The sequence below is a fragment of the Amphiura filiformis genome, chromosome 3 (assembly GCF_039555335.1).
Source record: "Amphiura filiformis chromosome 3, Afil_fr2py, whole genome shotgun sequence".
Taxonomy (NCBI): domain Eukaryota; kingdom Metazoa; phylum Echinodermata; class Ophiuroidea; order Amphilepidida; family Amphiuridae; genus Amphiura; species Amphiura filiformis.
The window spans coordinates 2880249-2906149 of record NC_092630.1 but is presented as its reverse complement, the minus strand read 5'-3'; the positions used below and the strand labels follow the sequence as shown (position 1 = coordinate 2906149).

The 25901-nt window shown below is 36.9% G+C and overlaps 1 protein-coding gene across 1 annotated transcript in view; it reads right to left on the bottom strand.

The window, feature by feature from the left end:
• The window catches only part of LOC140147870 (VWFA and cache domain-containing protein 1-like), a 37255-nt gene that overhangs the window by 9212 nt on the left and 2142 nt on the right, over positions 1 to 25901 (bottom strand). Inside the window, 24 exon segments of the mRNA XM_072169648.1 lie at positions 565 to 680; positions 2712 to 2963; positions 3836 to 3935; positions 5885 to 6007; positions 6806 to 6916; positions 7490 to 7573; positions 9137 to 9234; positions 9630 to 9772; positions 11450 to 11536; positions 12318 to 12396; positions 12968 to 13040; positions 14063 to 14186; positions 14932 to 15081; positions 16504 to 16636; positions 17135 to 17241; positions 17751 to 17885; positions 18462 to 18551; positions 19022 to 19157; positions 19681 to 19825; positions 20220 to 20364; positions 21046 to 21152; positions 21543 to 21613; positions 21615 to 21701; positions 22427 to 22489. Of these exon segments, the coding sequence (XP_072025749.1) occupies positions 565 to 680; positions 2712 to 2963; positions 3836 to 3935; positions 5885 to 6007; positions 6806 to 6916; positions 7490 to 7573; positions 9137 to 9234; positions 9630 to 9772; positions 11450 to 11536; positions 12318 to 12396; positions 12968 to 13040; positions 14063 to 14186; positions 14932 to 15081; positions 16504 to 16636; positions 17135 to 17241; positions 17751 to 17885; positions 18462 to 18551; positions 19022 to 19157; positions 19681 to 19825; positions 20220 to 20364; positions 21046 to 21152; positions 21543 to 21613; positions 21615 to 21701; positions 22427 to 22489 (2759 nt within the window).

Here is a 25901-nt window from a genome sequence, read left to right as displayed (position 1 = left end):
TATGGATTAATTAAATGGTATTGCTGTGAGAAAAGGATTTGCAGCCACTCATAACACCATCCCAATTCATCCCAATGTGATGTGACTTGACTGTGCAAAATCAATCAGATATATACCATTTGCAATTTTGACAATACGATTAAAGCCATAATGTACGATTTCTGTCCAATTTAATTTTGTTATTCTTTATTCGAAATGTTGAAATATTAGTAATAACTGCTGCGAAGGGTTGCTGTCCATTTTAAGCTGAAATAACAAGGTAAAGTGATAGAAATCCCACTGGTTAATTTGGCCATTTAACATGTAGTTCTATGGGAGGATATAAATCATAAAAAAAATTATGACTTTATGTCGAACTTTCCTGTTGACCTACAAAGACAACAAATTTGGTCGATTCCATTTAGGTGCAAGCTGGGACATGTGCAAACATTACATATATGCAAAAAAATCAGGTTTGAAAAAAATTAACCAATTTCATTTATTAGATCATACATTATGGCTTTAATACTTTCAGAATCAAAGATTTGTTTTCTAGATGTTACGGAAAAATCTGTTGAGTCTCACCTGTCCTCTTCATCCACCAGTTTGCCATGGCATGAGTCCATCTCCAATAAGCATTCACATGGACACTCGCACTCAGTCTGCTCCATACGCTTACAATTCAAGCACATACGGTCAACCTGTAGAACAAACAAATAATTGTATGTGATAATCCTTGAGGTTAAACTACCGTTCTTTCGTCAAATAGTCGCCCCCCCCTCAAATAAACGCCCCCACCCCTTTTTTCAACCAAGATGTTTCACAAATTCCAATATTTCCATGCTATCTTGTGTAATAAGCTTACCAAGTTGCTCACATGGTCGGTAATAGCAGCAATAAATGGCGAAAAAAAAGTGAACCAAAAGTCAGTGTCAAAAGTTCATAGTTCGTCATTTTAGCGTGACTTTTAAGCTTACCTAATGATTTTAACAGGAATTGTCGTACTAAAAATGACCTCTAATAAACGCCCCCCTTGGGAAAATGTAACGCCCGGGCGTTTATTTGACGAAATCGGTACCTATTTTCTGGTAATTATTATTACACTGTTATCAATGGCATATTTTTCAGTCCATATGTAAACCAAAATTTAGATAGAGGTTGGGTTTCGACATTAACAGATAAAAGAAAATAAATTATACACTTCAAAAGCGTACTTTTCAGCATCATTTTTAAAGAGATATCTGAAGATAAAATTTTAAAAATACTGTTTTTTTCCCACTTTTTCATGAATTGATTACATAACAAAAGTCCGTTCATACTATGCCTCAATCGATTACCTTTTGCCACAACTCATCGCATTTCCAAGTTAAAATGTAATAAAGATAAATGCAGTATGATGCAGTGGGCAACACACAGGGGCATAGCAAGAGCATCAAGGGCCCATGGACAAGGAGCAGTATGGGCCCTTTTAACCAGGGCGGGATTTACCTTAAGGGGGCCTTGGGCCAGCCCAAAATTTGGAGGACCCGAAGTTACGTTCCGAGGAAGGCCTGTGCACTCAAGTCACCGACCAAGTTTTGGTTTACGTATAATATAAATGGGGACTAACATATTTTGTTCCGATGTTACTAGGACATTTGCACGCGAAGCACACACAAAAAATCTATTTCAGACCCAGATCCACATGAATTTTACAATGTTGCCCTTTTTTGGCCAAAAAACATGCTGTTATTGGGGTTAAAAGAAAGATGCATGGGGCAATTTTGGGGCCCTGGACCCGGGCCCACCTGGCCATTGATAAGTCCGGCCCTGTTCTCCATTATCAGCCCTCATTTTATTTTCGCTTTTGTGCTCGGGGCACCTGAACCCTCGGGGCCCATAGACTTCGTCCACCCGCTTGCTACGCCCCTGGCAACACACCGCAAAGCAATCCCGGCATAGTATGAAATCATGACGTCATGTTGAAGTACAGTATGCTATACTGTAACATCTTCAATGATGAACACACACATGAGAATGGCTTTGTTAAAACTGCCTGAAAAAGCGTGTGAATTCGGTCGTAAGGCCCAAAACAGGCTGAAAAAAAATTGTGCAATTTGGACAACAAAATAGCCTGAATTCATGCAAAAGTCTGACAATTCTCATGCCTGTGAACATATATAATATTAAAATCTCTTACCAACAATGCCTCAGAATAGCTTTTTACTCAGCAGGGTATTCTCAGACCCGAAAGATGGTTTAAGTTAAGCTATTTCATCACAGCATCTCTTGGTATTGTTTGAAAATCCTTCACTTAAGCAGTATTCAGACTTTTTATTGTACGTAAAATGTTGTATGTAACATATCTACGTTGTTTAATCTATTACCATTCTATTTCCAGTAATGTTTAAGTTCTAACGAATGTTTGATGACGTAAAATCGATAATATATTTCTGCTAGATATTATATGTAACATATTATCGATTTTTCGTCATCAAACATTCGTTAGAACTTAATCATTACTGGAAATAGAATGGCAATAGATTAAATAACATAGATATGTTACATACAATATTGTACGTCTAATACTCGAGTCTGTGGAGCGCTTTAGTGTGACTTTAGAGATGGCTTCAAAATCAAATCGATTGATTTTTAGCACTTTAGTATTTAATCAATGTGTGCTTTTACTCTTGTATCAACTATCAAGCATGGAATGGACTATCCAATAAACATAACTCAATATTTCAACTTACCATACTACAAGGACAAAACAATGTGTCCACATTACAAGTATCATTGATAACACCAACAAATGCATTGGTCCCCTTGATGTGTGTGATCCTATACTTGTTACACTCCCCACCATGATACAGGTTGCTCAGTACACCTGATATGCTGGTATTGAATCGGTAGTATCTCTGCATTGTCCTATTTGGGTAGCTATTGCACTGGTATTTGTGTACAAATGTCTTGTGATAGAGCATGTCGTTGGAGACTAACACTTCCTGTAGGTCCAAATGAAAAACACACTTGGTATTAATTAATAATTATATGATAATCATTTTGAGGAACTAGAAACAGTGCTGCCGACAAAGGGGGTTAAGGGGGGGGTGTTACCCCCGGGCCCAGGGTCCTAGAAGGCCTGTAGAAAATAAATAAAGCATACTTTAATGGGTCCATAAAAGCAAAGAAAAGAGACTTCAGGGGTCCTGTGCGATCATTTACCCCCGGGCCCGTAATGGCTCTCGGCGGCACTGAATAGAAATAAGGCAATTGATGATCAATGCTGGCACTTTGATATAAATTGTCTCCAAAATATCAGAACTTGTCCATAACCAAATTACAGAATTTCTACAGTTCTGCTACATGTATGTAACAATTTTCAAAGAGATGTTGAGCGCTAAATGTATCTGTATACCTCATCACAATTCAAACGGTACATTAGTTTGAAAAATATAAATCTGATAGGCCTATATATTTGAGGTTCATAATGCACCATAATATACCGTAAGTACAAAAATAACCAGAAGTGTCCCGAATTAAGTATTTTGTTAATTAAATTTCTTGTGCCTTTGGAGTGGTTATATATCAACTGTATCCCAGATGCATCTTCAGGGCGACTGGTCTTCTAACAAAATAATTATCAGTGGCCTACAATTCTGTTATTAACAAGATCCTACTTTTACTCAACTTTGACCTGTGACAATTCAATCTCTTTACAGGTCAGTAGCTATTTGCCACCAGAAGATCAGTGCATGTATCCCAGATACGATGAGATATATAGCTACTTCAAATAAACACACAAGTTCAGCAGATTTGGATTTCATTAACACATTATTTGTACTAACTGGATGGTTGACAACATTGACAAACCTACCTGATGTGTTATATGTCTGTTTTCCACCGGTACTCTTGCTACTGGTGATACGAGATGAGGATGGGCAAGAAGATAGCCTTTACTATCCATGATGAAACACCTGCAGCAAATTAAACACAAAATTGAATTGATTTCACACAACAAACAAATTTACGACATCCACACATTTCTGTGCGATCCAACAGGTTTTGTTTCAGAGAGTGGTGAAATGGAGTAACCCATTCAGGTAACCCCATATGAAATTCAAAGTTCCTGTGTGGAAGATTTAGGTAATGTCTTCCATAGGGGGTGTATGGATTTTCAACATTGCATATATGCAAACAACAAAATCAATAAATGTTGATTAAAGGCTATTCAGTGATTTGCTATCATACAAAATCATAAAATATCTGATTTTGGCACTTTTGTTTGATGTGCCAACAGGGTCTGTTAGTAATTAAGCTGAAAGCTATCTATTAAAGACAAGACATTTCAAATTAATCTGTCATTTCTCTACTAAGTAGAGAAATTAGCTACATGTATTTTAATGGGGCTTCAATGTTTACAATACTGCTGGTTTTTTTGCCAAATTTTTCATTTCAAAAATATTTTAATGACTTATCCTTCATTTTTAGGGAATTTCTACAATTTATTTTACAGGTATATGTAATTTCTTACAACTAGTCCAAAGATTTCCACTTACTTGCAGACGTTTCGAAAACTGACAGTTTTCTTTATCGATGCTATTGTTGCAATGACGATCTGTGTACAGCTGATGATTTCTGCTGCTTGGCAGCGAGTTGCCAGTTGATTTTCACTTATCAGATCGTCAAAGGCGTGACTCAAGTTGTATTGCCCTCGTCTCTGTTCATGGTATTGCCCGCTTTCTGATGGTGATCGCCTCCTTAATCCATCTCTTATATCCATTACTCTCTTTGCCGACAATCCTAGCCTCCTCCCAATCGATGACATGATTGTTTTCTACTACATGATCAGTGATAGCCGATTTGTGAACAACTGATTGGGATGCTTTTCTGGTGGCTCTGGTTTTTATATTATCACCAATTTTCTCTGCCTCAATTTTGTGCACCTCCAAACGTTTGCCGAACTTCCTTCCTGTCTCCCCGCTGTATGCCAAATCACAGTTTTTACAAGGTATTGAATCGACGACGTCTGTAGAATGATGGGGATCCCGTTTGTCCTTGGGGTGGACAAGGAGGTTGCGCAACGTACAATGTGTCCAAAAAGGGGATCTTGCCATCCACTTCCTTTTCAAAAGTGAATTTGATAGAGTCGGTGTCGTCAGCTTGGTTCAGGTGGTCAGTGAGGTTATTCACTTCATCTTTACAAACAATTTCCAAGATATCATCCACATATCTCTTCCATAGCTTTGGTTTACATTCCATAGGGGCAGTAGCGATGGCAATATTTTCCAGGTGTTCCATGAAGATATTCGCCGCCAACGGTGAAACAGGGCTACCCATGGCCGCTCCAAATAGTTGTCTGTAAATCTTCCCCCGGAATGTAAAGTAGGTGGTGGATAGGATGAAATCTAACAGTTCTACCACGTCTTCTGTTGACAAGTTGAAACCGTTGGATTTGTTGTACTCTTTCAACCAGCCCTCTTTCTGAAGTCTTTCTTTCACAATGTCCAGAACTTTACTGATGGGCGTGCACGTAAACAAAGAAACCACATCGTGGGAGTTCAGGCAATACCATGAACAGAGACGAGGGGCAATACAACTTGAGTCACGTCTTTGACGATCTGATAAGTGAAAAATCAACTGGCAACTCCGTTGCCAAGCAGCAGAAATCATCAGCTGTACACAGATCGTCATTGCAACAATAGCATCGATAAAGAAAACTGTCAGTTTTCGAAACGTCTGCAAGTAAGTGGAAATCTTTGGACTAGTTGTAAGAAATTACATATACCAGTTTATCATGAACAGTCCTGATGAATATCTTCAAGAATTTATTTTACACTTTGCTGGGATCACTGAATGCGAAGCCTTCTATGTGCACCAAAAATATTGATTCATGCAATCAAACAGATTATGAAATGAGACGTACCTCATATATTTCTTTTTACATATTGGCAGTGTATCTATCAGTTGTTTATAGAAGTACTGCAATGTAAAGTCCACTGCTATAACACCAGTCACAGGATCTGTACTGCTGTGGATGCCACTACTCCTACAGTACAAAATAATACAAAGACAAATTACAACATGGTCTTGAAACACTTTATATTCTTTCACCATATTTATACATACACCATGCATATTGCATCATTATGTAAAAAAATATCATATTTCAATATCAAAATGCATCAAGAGAGAAAACATATTTTTGGACACTCAATGCATGCATACACCTTTCTAAAAGTAATCCGATTACTGTGTAATAATGAGGACATGTCATTATACCGTAAACGTTTGCCTAATGGCACACCTGGGCTCCTTTGCCTTGGGGTCAATTTCATGTACAAATAGAGAGCTCCCTCCGCTAAAAATCCCAACAAGAATTAAGGGTATGTGCCCTTATTTGCTGGTGGGATTTTTATGGGAGGGCACTTTTAGTTTGGTCTAAAATTCCAGTATGTCAAGGGAGCCCATAGCGCCATTAGGCGAACGTTTACGGTTGGTTAATTTAAAAAAATCCAGTCAAAAGAAAAGCACCCATATACATTGGTCACCTCAAGTTCAGTAGCGACGCAGGTGCACATTTCACTGGTTGCCGTATCAAATTGTATGTGTAATGTTAATCGTGCAGAGCATATACATACAAAGGTAGTTTGTAGGCACACTTGCAGCCCAACTGCAAAATTGCATTGACATCACTACTAAACTTGAGTTGAGCCAAAGAATAGCTATTTTCATTTGTATTTATCAATCATTTTATCAATGAATATTTCTGAAATGCTCATCCTCACAAACTTGATAAAAATTCACATTTGAGTAAATTAATTAAGAGCTAGTTAAAGTGACTTACGCTCCCTCATAGATAGCGTGACTAATGGTCACCACGTAACCAGCGCCCCTGCATCTAAATACTGGCGATGATACTACGACATCACCTGCATGGTCTACAGCATTCATAAACCTACAGGGAAAACAATCAGAAACAATTAGTTACAAACAAGTGATTTGGAACATATATTCTATCCCTTGTCTTATTTGAATTTATTATACAAACTTAAAGTTCAGTAAACCTCATTGTTATATTAATCATATAATTTTGTTGATGCACCATTATACACATTTGTATACTATTAGTGACATGATCAGGTCCATGGGGGCCAAAGGAGGCATTTTTGAAAATTGAGTTACTGTATTTATTACATTATACATACAATAGGCTATCATTTATTGAAAACACCAAAGGTCTAGCATGAAGTTTTTTGATGTCTATTTTCTTATGTATTTTATTGTTTTTTAACTCCATATTTTTACCTTTATCTCAATTTCAAATTTGCCGCCTTTGGCCCCCATGGACCAGATTGTGTCACATATAATTTATGGAATTCAATCTCACCATGAAGTCCCATGAAATTTACTTTCTCGTCAAGTTATCTTAGTTACAGTAACACAAAAACATGATAAAGATGGACAATGCTTGACACTGTTTACAAGCCTGCCCAATAATATGAATATGATTTCTGGAAAGCTTACTCACCATGGTCGCTTAGTTGGGGCGTAGTTTTTCTCCATGAGAGTTCCAGGGTACATTCGTAACACTCCACTTGTTGTTGCTACGTACCTGTATGAAACCACCAATAATTTAGTTACAATTATTTATCTTAGCAGAGAATAATCACGTTTACAACACATGTGTGGGCTATTCCAGTTGGAAATTCATACACTCCCTTTTCCTTTTGAAAGATATGACCTTTAATCTTCCACATAGAATGTGTGAATTTCAAATGGGGTTACCTGAATATGTGACTCCACGGAAAAAGGTGTAAAAACACGCCAAAGCAGCTGCATGGAGAGCATGTAACAGCCTCAACAAAATCTGGAGGTCAACTCTCCCAAAGACATTCAAGAGCCGTTTATTTGCTGCTACCGTCGAATCCGTTCTAACCTATGGATGTGAAGCGTGGACTATGTCTCCCAGACTATGTAAAGAACTTGATGGTTGCTACACAAGAATGCTTCGATCAGTATACAACATCAATTGGAAGCAGCACATCACGAACAAAGAGCTATATGGTGACCTACCGAAACTTTCACAGAAGATCAGAGAGAGGAGGACACGTTTCGCTGGGCACACATACAGAAGCAAAAATGAACCTGTAGCTAAGCTGATCCATTGGACACCAAAACATGGAAACAGAAAACCTGGTAGACCCCCTCTAACATACGTGGATGTATTGAAATAGGACACTGGACTGGATGTTATGGATTTGGGAACGGCCATGCAGGACAGAAGGGTTTGGCTTGCTGTTGTAGTTCGAGGACACCACTCATCTTAAGCAAGTAAGTAAGCAAGTGACTCCATTTGAAATCTACACTCCCTGTGTGGGAGATTAAGGTAATGTCTTCCATAGGGGGTGTATGGATTTCAACTGGAATAGCCCATTGTGAGTCAACAGGAATTGGCTTGATGCATCAGAAAAGCTTTTTACTCAGCATGGGTTCTCAGTCCCGAAAGATGGTTGTATTAGCTATTTCATCATAGCACCACACTGTTTCCTCACAAATTCTTAGACATTTGAATGAATTACCACAACATGCTATTTCAGACGCACATTAATTCCATGCGTCTACTGTGCACCACAACCTCCCCGTGGGCGTGTTGTCATGTCCGAGTGGCAGAAACGCAGGCGTTTGTCGTCGTGCTGTGTTCATTCAATTGCCTTTCCAGGTTTAGTCATAAGACCCATGTTTATAATACCAGTGGTAATATGTCATCTACTACAAGTATGAAATTGCAAGTATTTCAAAGAAGCATTGTTCCCTAAACAAAGTCCATCTGAAATTTGAGATATATCTGATCCTAATGATGAAATTCAAACACTACAGTCTATGACAGAGAAGAACTGCACTTGTTTACATTTTGAGAGCGTGCACAGCATAAACACTAAGTGGGGTTCTGATTGGCTGATTCAATAGTCTGACAAACATAACAACAAACTGATAATCTGATTGGCCGATTACGCATAAAAGTGTTGGTCGGTGCTCTTGAAAGGAACACAAAGCTCTGCGTATGTTGCTCATTAACAAACTGCTTGCGTCAATCAGAGCAAAAGACTGCCATATTTCTCTGGAAGCTAGTGTAATATTGTTCTTTCTGGACACACTAGACTGTTTGATCCCTTACCTCCGTACGATGTAATCATTCAGTTGACTGGTTCGTATCTGCTTTAGCCATACATTCTCTATGTTACTGGTAGCAGCCACATCATTTTTTATTCCCTCCTATGGAAGCAATTGCAAAAATTAAACTATTACAACTTACAACATGTTAACGTACAGTATGCTATACTGTTAAAATCTTCAATGCCAAACATATATAATAATATTCACATTTTTTAAGACCTTGTACCAACAATGCCTCAGAATAGCTTTTTACTCAGCAGGGTATTCTCAGACCCGAAAGATGGTTTAAGTTAAGCTATTTCATCACAGCATCTCTTGGTATTCTGTTTGAAAATCCTTCACTAAGTATTACTTTAGAGATGGGTTCAAAACCGAATCACCTGTGCCCTGGCAATTGGGCCTGGTATCTATAAATTGGAGATGATGACCAAACCACTGGTTCTGCCAGGGGGCCGGCAGTTGACTGGATGTTTAATTTTGAAGCCATCCCTTACCTTGATGCCAGGTGTGGCTATGAGTCCTGTGTTATCATTGAGGAATGCCATGTAAGCTTGCACTAGTAGCTTGGTCTCATCCTGACGAAGATGTTCAAATGGGGATTCGAACCCTCCTGGTGAGAGCATCAGCGTGCTGCTATCTGTAATTATCGATGGGCAAATGAGAATATATGATGACAACAATATTTTTTTTATCATATAACTTTACAAATATGGTGGTAACTTGTCCATTTGATTGTTATCCTCAAATGACACAAATAACCTCTACAAATATACACTATTAAAGGCACAGAGGGTCACTTCAGTCTAGTGCTGTGGTCGACATGCCTTATGTCGACATTAATGTCGACGTCGGCACGTATCCCGACATGTCGACATCAAAAAAAAATTCTAAAAAAAAAAAAAAAAAAAAAAAAAAAAATTAATTTTCAAAAAATATTTTTGGCCAGAAAAGCAAGTTATAGGCCCAAAATTACTTGTTATTTTTTTTTTACAAAGTTGGATAAATTTGTATATTTTGATTACCTTTGCTTCTATTGAACAGTCAGGGACACATTGAATTAGTATGCACTTTTATCCAACTTTGTAAAAAAAAAATTGGCATTTTTTTTTTTTTTTTTTTTTTTTTTTAGCAGCATTTCTCTGGTTTCCAACCTTGAATAACAAGTCATTTTGGGCCTATAACTTGCTTTTTTGGCCAAAAATATTTTTTTTAAATTAAATTTTTTTTTTTTTTTTAAATATTTTTTATGTCGACGTCGGTATACGAATTATATCGACATGTCGACATTAAAAAACGGTGCCGACCACAGCACTACTTCAGTCTGCAATGTTTAGGCAACAGAATACTTGCATTACAGAGTACTGAAGTCACATAACACTGAAAAACACTTTGACCAGTACCATGAAATCAGGAAGTGTCTAATCCTTTACAAGTTTATTTAAATCTAGATCATTTGGATTTCTGCACTTCATAAATTTTATGATTTTATACAATCATAATTCAAAGGTAAACCTGTTTACATGGAGCATTCAGCAGAGAAATTTGCAGTTTGCTTCATGCATTAAATCAAAGGAAAATGAGTCACATGTCGACCCTGGTCAAAAATGACTTTTACTAATGTTTCTAAAGAGGACATCTAGAGCTTTCATTAACTGAAAACCCCATGTTGATACGACTTTTCTTAGCGAAGTTATGTCAATTTATCAATCGCTGAAAACAAAATAAAACAAAAGAATTTGAACACTGTTTTTGCCAATATCTGAAAAACAATATTAGCGACATCCGACTCATTTCCCTTGATCGTGTCACATATGTGGAACATCAAATTTGGCCTTTCAAACAAGTGGTGACTGGTCAAACACTGGTGATCAAATGCAACTATGGGCACCGAAGTTAATATTGAATAATTCTGACAAACAAAATATCTGTCAGATATACACAAAACTTTGGTCAGATTGCATGTATGTCTCACAACCATTGAGTAATCAGGTTGTATGTCTATAATGATAATGTTTCAAAAACATTTACAAAGCCAGAGCCACCCCCTTAATAACTTGTAATTTGAGATGGAAATCAATCTGAATCTGTATGGGCTATTGCAGTTGAAAATCACACCCCCCCTATGGAAACCATGTCCTTAAATCACCCACACAGGGGGTGTCGATTTCAAATGGAATTGCCCATTCAGGTAATCCTATTTGAAATTCACACTTCCTGTGTGGAAGATGGGGTCATGCTTTCAATAGCAGGTGTATAATGGATTTCAACTGGACTAGCCCAAACTGACTCTGAACCTACAATACCATGCACATACCTGTGGTTGCTAGTTGCTTGAAGTGAGCACACATGGAGTCGGCTGGTACAAGATCAAGTCTATGGTACAGTCTGGATTCTGGTAACACTGAAAGAAACAATTACAATTGTAATTTATACATTGTGGTACAATTTCTTGTTCATGTCACCAGTCAGACAATTTCTGTCTTGTCTCATTCAAAATATTTCATGTTCATATTTGTATTATAGCTACTGGTACCAAACATGCATCAGAATAGCTTTTTACTCATCAGGGGATTCTCAGACCCGAAAGATGGTTTATGTTAAGCTATTTCATCACAGCACTGTTATTTATCAAATAAGACAGTTTCGAGACAAATTGTAATAGGTTTGAGATTGATTGCTTTTTGTGGTGTGAGTGTGTGCATTTTTTTGGCCTATAGAAAACAATTTTGTGGGTTTTTTTTTCACATTAACAGTGTTGTGAGTGACAACAGACAAGAAACATCTGCAAACAGGTATGAAAAGTGTGAAAAACTCTGAATTTTGAAAGCTGCTATACTTTTGCACACAGAAAGTGCAGAAAAAGAGCTGAAAATCAAAATAAATAAGTCTGAATTCAGATTTAATCTGAACTCTCACGCCCCTGCATTAAATAAGGACTCGATGACAACAGGGTCGTCTGTTATTTCAAAATGTAACCCCCATTGTCAATTTGCCAAAATATGGCACAAGTCTCCAATTAGGGATAAAAATGGTACTGTGTGGAAAAGTCCCTGATTATGCCCTAAAAATCTTCCAACTCTGTGTTTTTATCCCTGGTTGGGTAATAATTGTCCCCGGTGGACAAGCAGTACTTATAGGGGAGGGTGTGTGCTTGCATGTGTGGATAGAAAGTTAATAATTACCACTGAATGGCCTCAAAGACTTGATGGTGAAATCTGATTCCAACAGCACCACAGCAACTGAAAGTGGCGCTAGTTTGATCTGCAATGAACAAACAGAAAATAAGAACACTGATTATAAGATAATGACTATACCACATTATTACAGGTATTTAACACAACTATACAAGTAGTTGTTTATTAACAAATTTGATCAAATGTGGAAAGTGAGAACAGCTAGTCTGAAAATGTAAATGATTTTCATAACTGACTACTTCCTAATGCTCAAGTAGTATAGATCATGTAGGTAGTCCAATGAGACGTGCTTAACATAAAATTCTCTTCAAGCAAACAAATTAATATGGAATTTTGGTTCAAACCCCAACCACCTGAAAGAGTGACCAGGATATTTTCTGTTCTCTGAAGTTAACTATCTCCTACTTTAAAACTGTGAAATGTGGCACACACAAAATTACATACACATTTTTTGGAGCTCAACAATTTTCAAACCATTTGAGGTGATGGGATTGAAATTTGGCTGTGGAATTTCTCAACAAGAATCAATTACTTATCAGTGGGTTTTCCTTCAAATATTTGGAGAGAGGGAGCATATTTTTTCCACTTCAAAACAGAGATCCAGTATTGTAAATGTGTAATTCTAGAAGCATACTTACAGGGCGCCAAGTGTACTTTGTAAGAGTTGTGTCATTTCTTGATTGGGTCAGTAAAACGGTTCCACTTTCACCTCTGTAAAAACAAAATGGAGCATTGATATGAAACATAGGATGTTATAATTAAAGACAGAGATAAAAAGAATTTATCGCGTCTGACGTCATCTGTCAATCAAATTCGAGCACGGTTTGTTTACAAGTGTCGTGATGATAACTTGCTGAACGCGGCGGTATAACCGGGCACCTTATTGGTAATTTTGCACCTTCAAATATGCAAACCATCTCAAAAGTTAGGTCTTGATAGTAGGAAACTTTCTTTCGCGAAGGTACCATGTCAACAATGCCTAGAAAAGCTGCTTTTTGCCTTGTAAAAGTACGTAATTTTTTGCCATTTGCTGCTATTCCTTTTCTCCGATCAGCACCAGATAGATCGGTCTTCCTTTTACGCGCTATTAACCTGTGTAAACCAATCAAGGATCGTAATTGTCAGTGACATCAGACGCGATAAATTCTTTTTATCTCTGTCTTTAATTATATCATTATACTGTCATTGTATAAACTTTCAAACCAAATTGAAAACAAAGCTTTCTTCATCTCATTAACAAGTCATACTATTCAGCAATTTCCTTCAGTGATCTGCTTGTTCTGGCTATCGCGAAAAAAACCCTAGATCACACGATGCTACGCAGCTTGACCAGCGAATGAGGTGCTGATGTGATGATGACATGATTCAATTAGCCAATCAGAACCCCACTTCTGTGTTTACGCTATACACAGCGCCAAATCGGCAGACTGCTGTGAACCATGCTGAAAACTATAGTTGTAATTATCATTTTGATACCAATAATAATCAGAAGCAGGCACCTCCCTGACAATACATTAACAATACACGAGCGAACAACTGCGCCATACACTATGTACAAAACTGTGCATACCTACTGCTACAATCGACAATGGCCACAATTCATTCAAAATTATTCAAGAATTAAGTTTTCCTGAGCATGACAAAACCATCTGAAGGTATACTAATCCCCGCTTTATGAATGACATGCAATGTAGCTGAATATGCCTGACAGATGCACGAAAGGGACAACTTACCTGATCATGGAATCTCGGACTTGATTGAATCCTGGCGATGTTTCAAAATGTGAGATATCTGTGTACAGTGGTGGTTGTCTCACATAAGATGGCCTAGCAAGATTCTTGTGCATTATCGTGTAACCTGCGAAAAAAACCCAACAATATTACATGCTCAGTTTGAATCATTTACTGAACTCATTTACGATTCTATATTTGCATACATTTTTACCCAACATGCATCAGAAAAGCTTTTTACTCAGCAGGGGATTCTCAGCCCCGAAAGATGGTTAAGTTCAGCTATTTCATCACAGCACCAGTTGGTGTTCACAGTAAGAAGAAGGTGAAGACAAAGTAAATTTACGATGAAAATTAAGCTTGCTTTGAGACTACTTGTAAAATGTGTGAAATTTTACATATTGGCATATCTACGTATATATGCATGCAAGTATGAATTATTGTGCTCTTTACAATTATCCTCAGTAAGGAAAGTTCCTAAACAGAGCACCCTGTGCTTGGTAAAAATTTTACATAATCAATTTGGAAAATGTATCTAGATTTATATCGAAATATCCAATATTTTCAAACTTCTAATTTCTCATAGTAACGCTTTAAAGTAGGTAAATATGCAGGGATACCAGTTGCTTGAAGCAACTTTGCAGGAAAAATCTGAAAAAGCAAACAAATTTGGGTTATAAAGCCTCTAAATGGGCTGAAAATTGATAAATATGTGGAAATTAGAGTAACAAAAAGTAGGAAATCAGGCATGGCTGAAATATGATTTTTTTTCACAGATTCAGCAGGAAATATTTCAACAAAAAAAGTTACACAGGACAACATAAAAGATGGCAGTCTGCACTCTATAAATACTAAGACAACTCCATGCTTACCTTGGTTGTTGATAAGGAATGCATATGATTGTTCCCCTTTCTCAAAGTAGGTAATATCTTCTAGCAAATCGGCCATGCTGATATCAAGACCAACAATACCTATTACTTGATCATTTATGATGCAAGTCTGGGTGATGCTCATTATTAGACCTACAAATTGAAAACAAAGGAAAATGGTAACAATAGACTGATCACACCCAATTAGAGAAAAAACAAAACAAATAATTATCAACACTACATATGCAAATTTAGTCACTTCACTTAATATTAACCTCTTACTAACAATGCCTCAGAATAGCTTTTTACTCAGCAGGGTAATCTCAGACCCGAAAGATGGTTTAAGTTAAGCTATTTCATCACAGCATCTCTCTGTATTGTTTGATACATGGTTTGAAACTGAAGATCTGAACCAGAATTCATTTTCAGCTCAACATTTTATTATTACCCATTACGACACTACATGTGACAAGATTCCACCTGATGATATTGTTTAAACTATAACAGTCACTAAATTGAAGCATGTTTTCTCTCAACTTTGTTTTCCGCTTTATAATTCTTTTAACCCTAACGCTTAAAGTGGGTTATTTTGCTATTCATAACCTCATTAATAAACGCGATGCGTGCGATCCAATCATATTTTATTATTTGCGCACGCGAACGCAAATCGAGGTCATTAATATCTCACAATTGACCGCAAAATGCGTAATTGTTCCAATGTCGCACACAATTGACTTCTGTGTAATGCGCGTATTGTGCATCCAACAAACTGCTTGTGGCGCTGGCTGCAGTATTTGGATTGCGCGCTACCATATTTGCACAGATTGTGATACGCACTTTTGTTATTGGTCGTTCTGTTTGAGCCTGATCGATTTTTGGCAAGGGAAGATGTAAAAATCATCTATTTTTATAAACTTTTGAGCAAAATTGTGTGTTATTTTGTAAGGTGAAGAGATTAAAGTGACGGTTATGAATGAGGTTAATAACTTTGCATCGGTAATATATCGGGCATTGTGAAAAATCTAAACATTTTGCTTTGGACCTCGGAATATCCTCGGGCTCGCCTCGGGATATTCCTCGGTTCCAAAGGCAAAATGTTTAGATTTTCACAATGCCCTCCAAATAACCGATCGCAGTTATTAACCTCTAATTGGATGGAAAGAAAGGAGAAGATGAACAAAGTTACTTGGCATCCCAGAATTCCAATCTTAGACCCCTCGGGTGCCACGCACAAGATCGCCACGGGTAGCCACAGGTCATTCGCTGGCCCGCCAAAGAAAGCGTTTATATGACTTGGGGTGATATACCGCACAATTTTGCCTAATGGTACACTTGGGCTCCTTTGTCTTGGGGTAAATCTCATGTGCAACTAAAGAGCCCCCTCCTCTAAAATCCAAACAAGAATTAAGGTTCTGTGTCCTTATTTGCTGGTGGGAATTTTATGGGAGGGCACTTTTAGGTTGTGCCTAAAATTCCACTCATGTCAAGGGAGCCCATAGTGCCATTAGGCGAATCTTTATTGTATATTATCATGATTGTATATATTATTACAAAAGAAAGTCTGTTGTTGCTTACCTCCTCCAGTTTGGTCGATGTGTGGTAGGGAGAATATAGGTTTGGATACTGAGTCATGAGGCAAAATTGAGTAAAATCTCCCTACTGTAGATGGCAAATTGCTCATTTGATTTAGAACGGTCATTTGTCCTTTCTGTAACAGGAAAACAATGATTACGATATAATGTTAAGTGAACCTCATTACTTCAAAAAATGCTCTTTGAAAACCCCTAATATTATTCCGTTATTTCCCCTTTACATTTTGTGTTTGGATGTTGAATATTAATCTTGTTCACAAGCAATTTAGTTTTTCCAGTTTTCTCATTTTTGATGCAGGTGCAAGAGTGAAATTATTTGGAAAATCTGAAAAATTCCAAAAACAGTAAGACAACAAAGGTGTATCTGAGCAAATGTGTACTTAGACCCGAGTAGCTGATTAAGCCAATGACCTTTGGGAGTCTATATTCATTCTCAAATTGGTTCAGATTTAATATCTATGGGTCCCTATTAAGCCGCAAAATACCTCTGTAAATGTATAAGGGCCAATGCAATAAATTTATAGCAATTATGACCCTGAACAGAAAATGCATAACATTGTAATCCAGCTGAATAAAACCTAGCCAATCTTCAACTGTGGTAGCGTGCTTCTTACCTGCCTAGGTGGCAAATCAGGGATGTTGTTATACTGGAAATATGTTCCATTATCTTGTTCTGCTAGATCATGTAAGAAGGTCAACTCCTCCAAACCAGTCCTTCCCTCTATAAAAAGCATGATAAAATTAAGACAATAATAGTTTGGTAATACTCGGTATTAGTGAGGTCTTGTGCTTTTTTCTACGCATACCTCTGTGCCATGATAGGCAAGCAGATAACATAAGTGACTTCAATAATACAGACTGCTTTGTGGGTAATATTGAGGTGGGATAAACAGATCATAAATCAGTGTTTCAATGATGGTGAACTTGATAAAAACAATGCTTTATACTTGAATTTTGCACATGGTTGGTATCTTCCCAGCACTTGCATACATGCAAAGTATTGGGCAAGCTTGGTTAGAACTTCCAATATTGTGACCGAAAAGTAAAATCACAGGAATTCCTGATGAGTTGTAATATTTACAGGTCATCTATGGAGGAGATTGCATTAGGCATCTCCCCTTTTCGAAGACCAGGTATTACCTTTGCACTTTCCATCTTGCAAAAGCAGTCGATTGAGCTCAATAGATAAAGTGTTAGACAACTTATAAATAATGCGAGTGGTTAAATTACCTTGCACTAGAGGATACGTCATGATGATGGCTCTGTTGAGCATCTTTCTGTTTTGTGCTATGACCGCATTCACTGCAGATTTGGCGTCACTAGGACTTCTTGTGTCCCCTGCACTGATGTACACAATTACTGAATCTGTTGGATACAAAGAAATACATTTCAGATTAAACTGGTGTGGGTACACACAAGCACTTCATCTTACTACAATTGTAGTAAGGTTGAAAAAATAGGATCCCAGAATGATATCTTTCTTTACCAATGTTTACGAGTGGATGTTCGTAATATAGACAAAAAGAAACTCCCAAAGATTCTAGATCATATTTGGGATAACCTACTGATGCACAGGGAGGTTGATGTAAAATCTTAACCTTTTCTATGATGTCATTCTGTCAATCATATAATGTCATCATAAAAAAGGAATATCCTGAATTGTAGACCAGATAGTATTACAGCATTACCATCTACTGAAGATGCTAGTCCAGCTAGCGAGCAAAAACATTCAGGGTGAGCGAAAATGGTTGTTTTGTTGAAGTTAGACTCTTTAATAAATTAACCAATGTTTTTTCCTCATCATTATCATCCTCCTCATTATCATCATCCTCATTATCAATTTAATATCATCACCCTCTTCATCAAAAAATAAAAAAAGTTTTTGAAATCTCATTCAAGATGATCAAATCAAGAGCAGAAAGACATTGTTGGTAATCCTACCTGTCATGGATCGATTGTACGTTTGCAGAGTTGTTGATTTGGCAAGGACATCAAAGGCTTTGATTAATGCTTGGGTATGATTGGTGGCACCTGTTAAGAATTAAAAACCAAACATAACAGTTAGTATCACATGGTTTCTATGGTGTGTCACAGAGAAGATCTTACACTTCCCACAATGCATTTCTTCCATTTCAATTTTCTGTACTGATTTGCTATCTAATGCAACATGGCTTGATTGTGACAAAAAGTACCTCAATGAACAGAGCACATCCAGATCTTGTAAACATAATTAATTCTATTTTGAACCACACTTTTTGACTATTACCATGAATTTTGAAGCTGTAAATGATTTTTTTAAATGATTTTTTCTAAACAAATGTATGAACAAATAATAATAATACAAAAAATAAAAAATAAAAATTTGGAAATCAGAATTGTTTGAACTAATTCTGAACTAATTTGGGAAATGGGCACGTCTGAACCACGCAGAGAACAAAACAAGTCAACAAAGTTGTTAAACACAAATGTCAAGGAAGTAAACATTTGTTGTGCAATCTTACTTTGTTCCGATTTGATTCCTTGAAGGAACTGTTTCAGTTGTTCTTTGGTTTGAGGAGTTGCTGATGCCATGAAATCACTGAAGCATGTATCTGTAAGACAGGTCTGAACAGTTGAGCCTGCACTGAGTACCGCAACCTGTAAACAATAAATCAATATAAATAATAATAAATCAACAACTATTCAATGATTACAAGCACAGATATCTTGTACAGGAAATGAAAGTTCGTCATATAATATACTCAATATGGCATTGGAACAGATATTTTGAAAATTATGGGAAATTAATTAACAGAATCAGCAAAACACTTATGGTGCTAGTTGGCATTATTATGATACATTTTGTGTCTGTTCACTGGTATTAGTAGTGGGTTGCAAGAGCAAGGGATGGGCGCCACTGTTCACCATTAACTACAACCCCGTTCTTATGTTATCTGGGAGGGGGATAGCAGAACTTGCAGAGAGGAAAAGTTTTGCAATCAACTAATTTGAAGCTGAGAGTGCTGCAACTGCTGCTGTTTTGTTTAATTAACATCATTTATCACCAACAGCTCACCCTTGATCTACAACTATCACAATGTTCATGACTTAATCATGGGGTGGGTGACAATGGGTGGGTGACAGTGGGGTGGGGGAGGTGGGATACATTTGTTGTCCTTACCTTGTCTGAAGGTGACAATGCAGACATAGCTTCTTGAGCTGCTTCTTTGGCTATGTTTAACATCATATCACTTACTGCTGACCCACGGTCTACCACAATCACAACATTTTTGGCTTGCGGTCTGACTGTGCTGGCATATAATTGCCTGAAATCATAACAAAAGTGAAAACAATGTACATCAAATGCTTCTTTTTCCTTTTTGTTTGCACTTTTAAGATTACTGCCTCAACATCTTTTTATATTAGTAGAATTGATACTTAATTGATTTTGCGGATAGACAAATCGTACATGCACTTCATGTGCAAAAGAAAGATTATATTTTAAATGCTATAACCATGCATGTTTATTTGTAACTGAATCAAAACAACATTACAATTCATATATATCACAAATTATTTGAATAATAGGAGTTTATATCCTTAGTTTTTCATGCAATTGTTATTAAAACCCACAAAAGGCTGTATCATATTTCCGTGATTGTAATACTTCATTGTCTTAAAAAAATGTCATTAAGTACTTGTCTATTTCATTTTACTTACTGGTTTCTGCAATCCCACTGATGTGCGCAAGACCAGTTTTTGGCATACGTAAAAGATGTACCAGGAAAGATGGCGTGTGTTCCCTCCTCTGAACTAAAGTACTGCCATTTGATGTTTGGATAACGTAATAAGTGACGTTTGAACACTGAAACAAAGAAACAGTTAAAATATTATTATTAAGGGGCTTTTTTAATACAACAAGTAGAAAATATGACTTTGAGATTAAAATGGGAATTTTGTGATTGGAAATTTTGAACTTGGAGAGTAGAAACAATATACTACATTTAATTGTAGCTTACTTTAGTTTTGGGGAGCTTGCAATTTATTCAGCTATTCCCCATCAAAGTTATTATGTAACGTGGCGGTTATTTCTGGATTGCACTAACTGCAGAAATAAACTCCATAATTTTGATGTGAGTGCACACATAAAGACACATACTATTTGTCAATTGCTCTCTTACAGGTATACATGCACACCCCCACACACATGACCAAACACAGGTGGATATACCCCCGCACACCCCAAACAAGACATAGACAGGCTCAAAAATCAGACGCTAATCAATTTGCGCAAAGATTCTTGTAAAACATCAACCGTGATTTGAGAGGGCATTTTAACAGCAAAAACAGTTATTCGTTTGCGTGAATCTTTCTGTCACCAAAGCGGAATTGGTGACTGACTGATTCAAACTGATAGAGGGCAGTATTTTTTAAAATAATTGTTTTGGGCAACGTGAGGCATATAAATTGAGGCAATCCTAAATTTGCGGGAATCCAAATGGATTTGCCCGCTCTTCCACGGATTTCTAGGCCTGATAGATCTTACCTTGTGTTAAATTTCTGACCGGATTGAATGCGGTGGGTGTTAACTTTGGTGTATTCCTATCACAGGCAGTGTCCCGTGAAATATTAGCATAAAATGAAGCATCATATCTGTAAAAGAAATTGTGGTTGAACATGATGAGATGCATGCATTTGGGTGTGGATGCTATCAAGGCTTATGAAGCAGGCACCCGCGCTTTTTTTACCCCATGGTTGCCAAGTTTTGGCTCCTGGTGTGTCCAATATTTTACACTACAAACTATAGTACCAGGAGCTATTCCAGGCATTCTTAATAAAAGGCCTGGATGCTATGCTAAAAAAAACTTGAACATAATACAATGATACTATCATAGCATATTATACCTAGTTACATGCAGATCCTCAGGATTTGAATGTAAAGTGATCAATCATGAAATGATGACATCTTATTCTGGTCGTCAGTGGTCGATCAAGCAGAGTCAGGCACACCTAAAAGCTTTTATTATACCAGATTTTACTTACTCAAATGCATCCTGCGGCAGAGCACAGCACTCCTGTCTAGCAGTGATCAATGACCCGTTGTGTCACTTGTGTGACTCGGTACAAGTTTTCTACCACCCCTTTGTTGAAACTCAAAATTGAAAGAAATTTCTTCACTTTCAATTTTAACTTTGATGACAGCTGTTCATGAAAGAGTTAAGAGGGAAAAAATGATCTGAGATTAGAAACAACTTTTTATAAGTAGGACTTTTTATTCACAACACCATGTACTCCAATAGAAGATTTAACATTTTATGCCAATCATATCAATACAATACATCCTGATCTGATTGTTAGGCCATACACACTTTCTGTTATCTGAAAACCTATGTCATGAAAGACAAGAAGAATGTAGACTCAGGGTCCATAACCTGCATGTCACTATACATTGCAGTATGCAAATAAGTACTAAGTGAAACAACATATTTCAGCCTGAAATTCTGTATAAATAATAAGGAAATATATTCCACTGGTTACCAGATGATCAGGGATGTGCAAATGGGGATTTGCATGCCCAAGGAGGCACTAAAAGTGCCTCCTGCATCTAAAACTCAAATGTGATGAAATGTGAACAGGGGGCCATCATCATATAATGGCACCTCTGCCTTTTTCAAAAAGGGGTGTATTGGCAGGGGGGGAACTTAATTAAAAAACCATGACAAGCCCTCTCTGCCAGGCCTCTCTGACATTACAAAATCCACCAGTCGTGTAGCGCTAAGTTTTCAAACAAAAGGTGAGAAATTACCCTTTAACAACCTCTAAGTGGTAATTTTGTGCCCCAAAAGCTAAAAGAATGCACCTACATGACTCCATGGCACAAGTTAGTGCTACCCCTGTTGTGAAGGGGCAATCCCCCTATGACTTACCTGCTTTACTAACTCATTGTCATCCTGCCTTCTGTCCAAATAACCCAATGAGTCGAATGATTTCTGTAATGGAATCAAAATAATGCAATAATAAAATTTTATTTAAAGGGCAGGTCTATTGCAAAAACAACATCATATCATTGGCAAGCTAATATTATGAGGACAATGAAAATGACTCCTTTTTTGTTTATATAAGACGTTTAAAATTGATAGTCTGCAAAAACCAACTTAAGCGGTGAGTTCCTTCGAACGAGACAGATTTGGCCTAGAAAAAAGGCGACGTCATGAAATGAGATGTGCCCGCTTTGAGAAAAGGGACTATAAACGCTCTCAATGGACAGAACGTATACCCCGGTACTGTTGTTGATCACAGAAAAAACCTCCGACTTAAGTATTACAAATTTAATGGTTTTTAAACATATGGATAAAATCAGCCGCTTCTTCTTTTATATATTAGTAAATTGTGATATTACAATTCATGTGTATATATATCAATTTCATGAGAAATATTAGGTCTAAAAAATAAATACATAATTTGAGCTTAGAATTTCATTGGAGACTAGCATATAAACCGTGTTAAGTCCACAAACTCATGTAGTTATTATAGTTTCAGTTGGATGAAACATTACAAAGCAAACGCATAGTAACAATACTGTGTGGGCTTTGTTTCCGAAGTGAGAACAATAGTCTGCATATTGTTATGCAGCATTGTGATGGTAAATAGGCAAAAATGACAATGGGCCCTTGTTCTTGAATCTTTAGGGGCCCTCACAAACTCTTGCGAGCCCGAATAAATTGAGAGTGGAAAATAAACACATTTTTTGAAAAAATCAGCATTTAAAATGAATCTCCATTATGAATTAGTGTAGTATGGACGATGTCTTGGAAGATTTTTTGCATTTTCAGTCCCGTTTTTCAGTAAGATTAAATTTATTTATTTACTTATTTTAGGCATTGGAGTTTCGCGCGATCGCGCAAAAAAATCACGATTTTGGGGGTCCATCGCGATTTTGGTGGTCCATCGTGAATTTTGAGAATTTTGCCAAACACTCTACTTTTCAATGTACGGTACATTGTAAATTCACCAATAATAACCTTTTTACAACATAACAGGCTTAAATTTTTATACTTTTATATTTTTAAGATAATAAAAGCCCAAAATTTTGACCCACCTGCTGGGAATTGAAGTAAATTCTGCAATATTTGTAAATGCAACGTCAGGAAATCGTGCACTTTTTGCATGCTTTCCGAACGATCGCTGGCCTCGGGAAGTCCCAATTGATTTGTTTACAACCAAGCACGTGACGCTAACGTGCGGTTAATGTTTATTTAATTATTTATCACAACCTGACAATATTCAATTTTTAATATTTTAAGTCTATTTTCTCATAAATAATATAGGTTTCCTTTATTAGTATTATTGTTACGATGAATAAAAGCAAATTTTAAAGACAAAATCCAAATGATAACCCCTTTTTCGTATTATTTGTGGTAGCGCGTGTTTTAGTTTTTGTAGCATCAACAACACGTTAATTTAAAAAAAAAATGCGGAAGTGAAAGTACTGAACGAAAATTGCTCAAGATTGACAGACTTTGCTCATGTTTTTGCACCTGTTTTTGACCACGTTTGGACCAAAACTGACACAGAAATGAGAAAAATTATCATAGCGAACGGAGATGGAATATCACGACGAAAATGCACTTTTATTTTTTTTTAACAATCAACATTTGATGAGGTGTAGACCCGGGGTACGTGTGTATCGTCATAATCGTGAATTTCAGATGGACGCACAAAAATCTGTCTGGAAAACGCATTTTCGCGCTTTTTGACTTGAATTTTCGGTTTTTCGTGCTTTATAAAAAACCGGCCGCGCATTTTGCCGTTTTAAATCGCGCGAAACTCCGGTGCCTAACTTATTTTTTTCATGGGCCAGTCAGGCCCTCATGGCACATTTTCGTCGGGCCCGCATTGATTTTCATGGGCTATGGGCCCGCCTTATTTACCACGCTGTAAAATTATAGTACAACTCATTGTTGCTAATGTCAAACTTGTCAAAGTGATTTTGATTTTATGATGAGAGCATGATATAGTGTCCGCTCCATTAACCTCGTCATCAGCCAAACGGGGAGAAACACGTGCGCTTCAAGCGGGGAAGAACACGTCGAGGCTGAACTTTACCCACACACTTTTTCAGGAGAAATATGCATTAAAAAATTGCAACAAGTGTCAACTTGTAATGTAATAATTATTCTCTTCGAATAGAGATGAACTTGTTTTTGCAATAGACCTGCCCTTTATCAAGATATATGCTGGCTGCATTAGAAATGAAAGTGGACTTCTGGGTCATTCCATCTCAACTCTTTTTTTGGTGTTTTAGGAAAAAAAATCCATATCTTCAATACGAAAGGTCAAAATTTTCAATTGATCGTCGGCTTTTCATCCCACCTACATACACATTAAGTATAAATCATCAGATTTGTAAAGTTTACTTGAGTACTGTTAAATATAAAAATATCAATTTTAATGATTTGCCATAAAATGTGTATTAAATTGCGAATTTCCAAAATCAAAATTATTTGATATCAGAATGACTTTCTTCAGTATTTAGAATGCAATTCGATATGTCTGATGTGCTCTAATGTCCCAAAATAAATACTGTCCAAACGTTCATACCCCAGCCCTTAAAGGAGTATTTTGTGATCCTAGCATCCTCTATTTATGTCATTTTTCATTAGATATCCACGAAAAAAACCTATTCCCAAAAGTTCAGTTGATTCCGATTTTATGCGTTCATGAGTTATGCATGATTATGTGTATTACACTGCTCCATAGACAATGCGTTGTAATTTCGTTCTGGTGCACCAGAACGAAATTCAAATTTCACGATATCTTTGCTAAACGAATTAATCTGCAAGAAATATTTTGTACATAAACATTATGTAGCCAGAGGTTTCCAGTGATATAAAAATCTCAACTTTTTTGAGAAAAGTGGGGGATGAGGCTGTGGATCACGAAATGCCCCTTTAAGGCAAGTAGTTATTGATTTATTGATAAAATATTGGTTTTCCCTCATTTTGACTATAACTCCACAACTGTTGTCTGTGCTGAAATAAAATTTCCAGTGCAGTAGTTGTAGTCCTTGCCCCTATAATATACATACATACATATCTTACTTGTCACCAATGCGCTATAATTTGTGAGAAAAATGCAAAAATAGGCGCAAAATTGGGTAGGGGTATTATAGTACCCCCTTAACGCGGCTGTGTACTCTAGACATGGTTTCTCTCGCAAAATTGAGTTTTTTTGATAAGTTTGTACTTTGTTATGTTTTTTATAAATACAAGGAATGAAAATCCAGATTTGTAAACTCCAACTGCAATATTTTAAGGATTTTATTTCACTATTCCACTCGTATTTGAAATTGAAAAGGAAAGAAAATCTTTGTTGTACCAGCAGGGTACACGCGCGCAACAA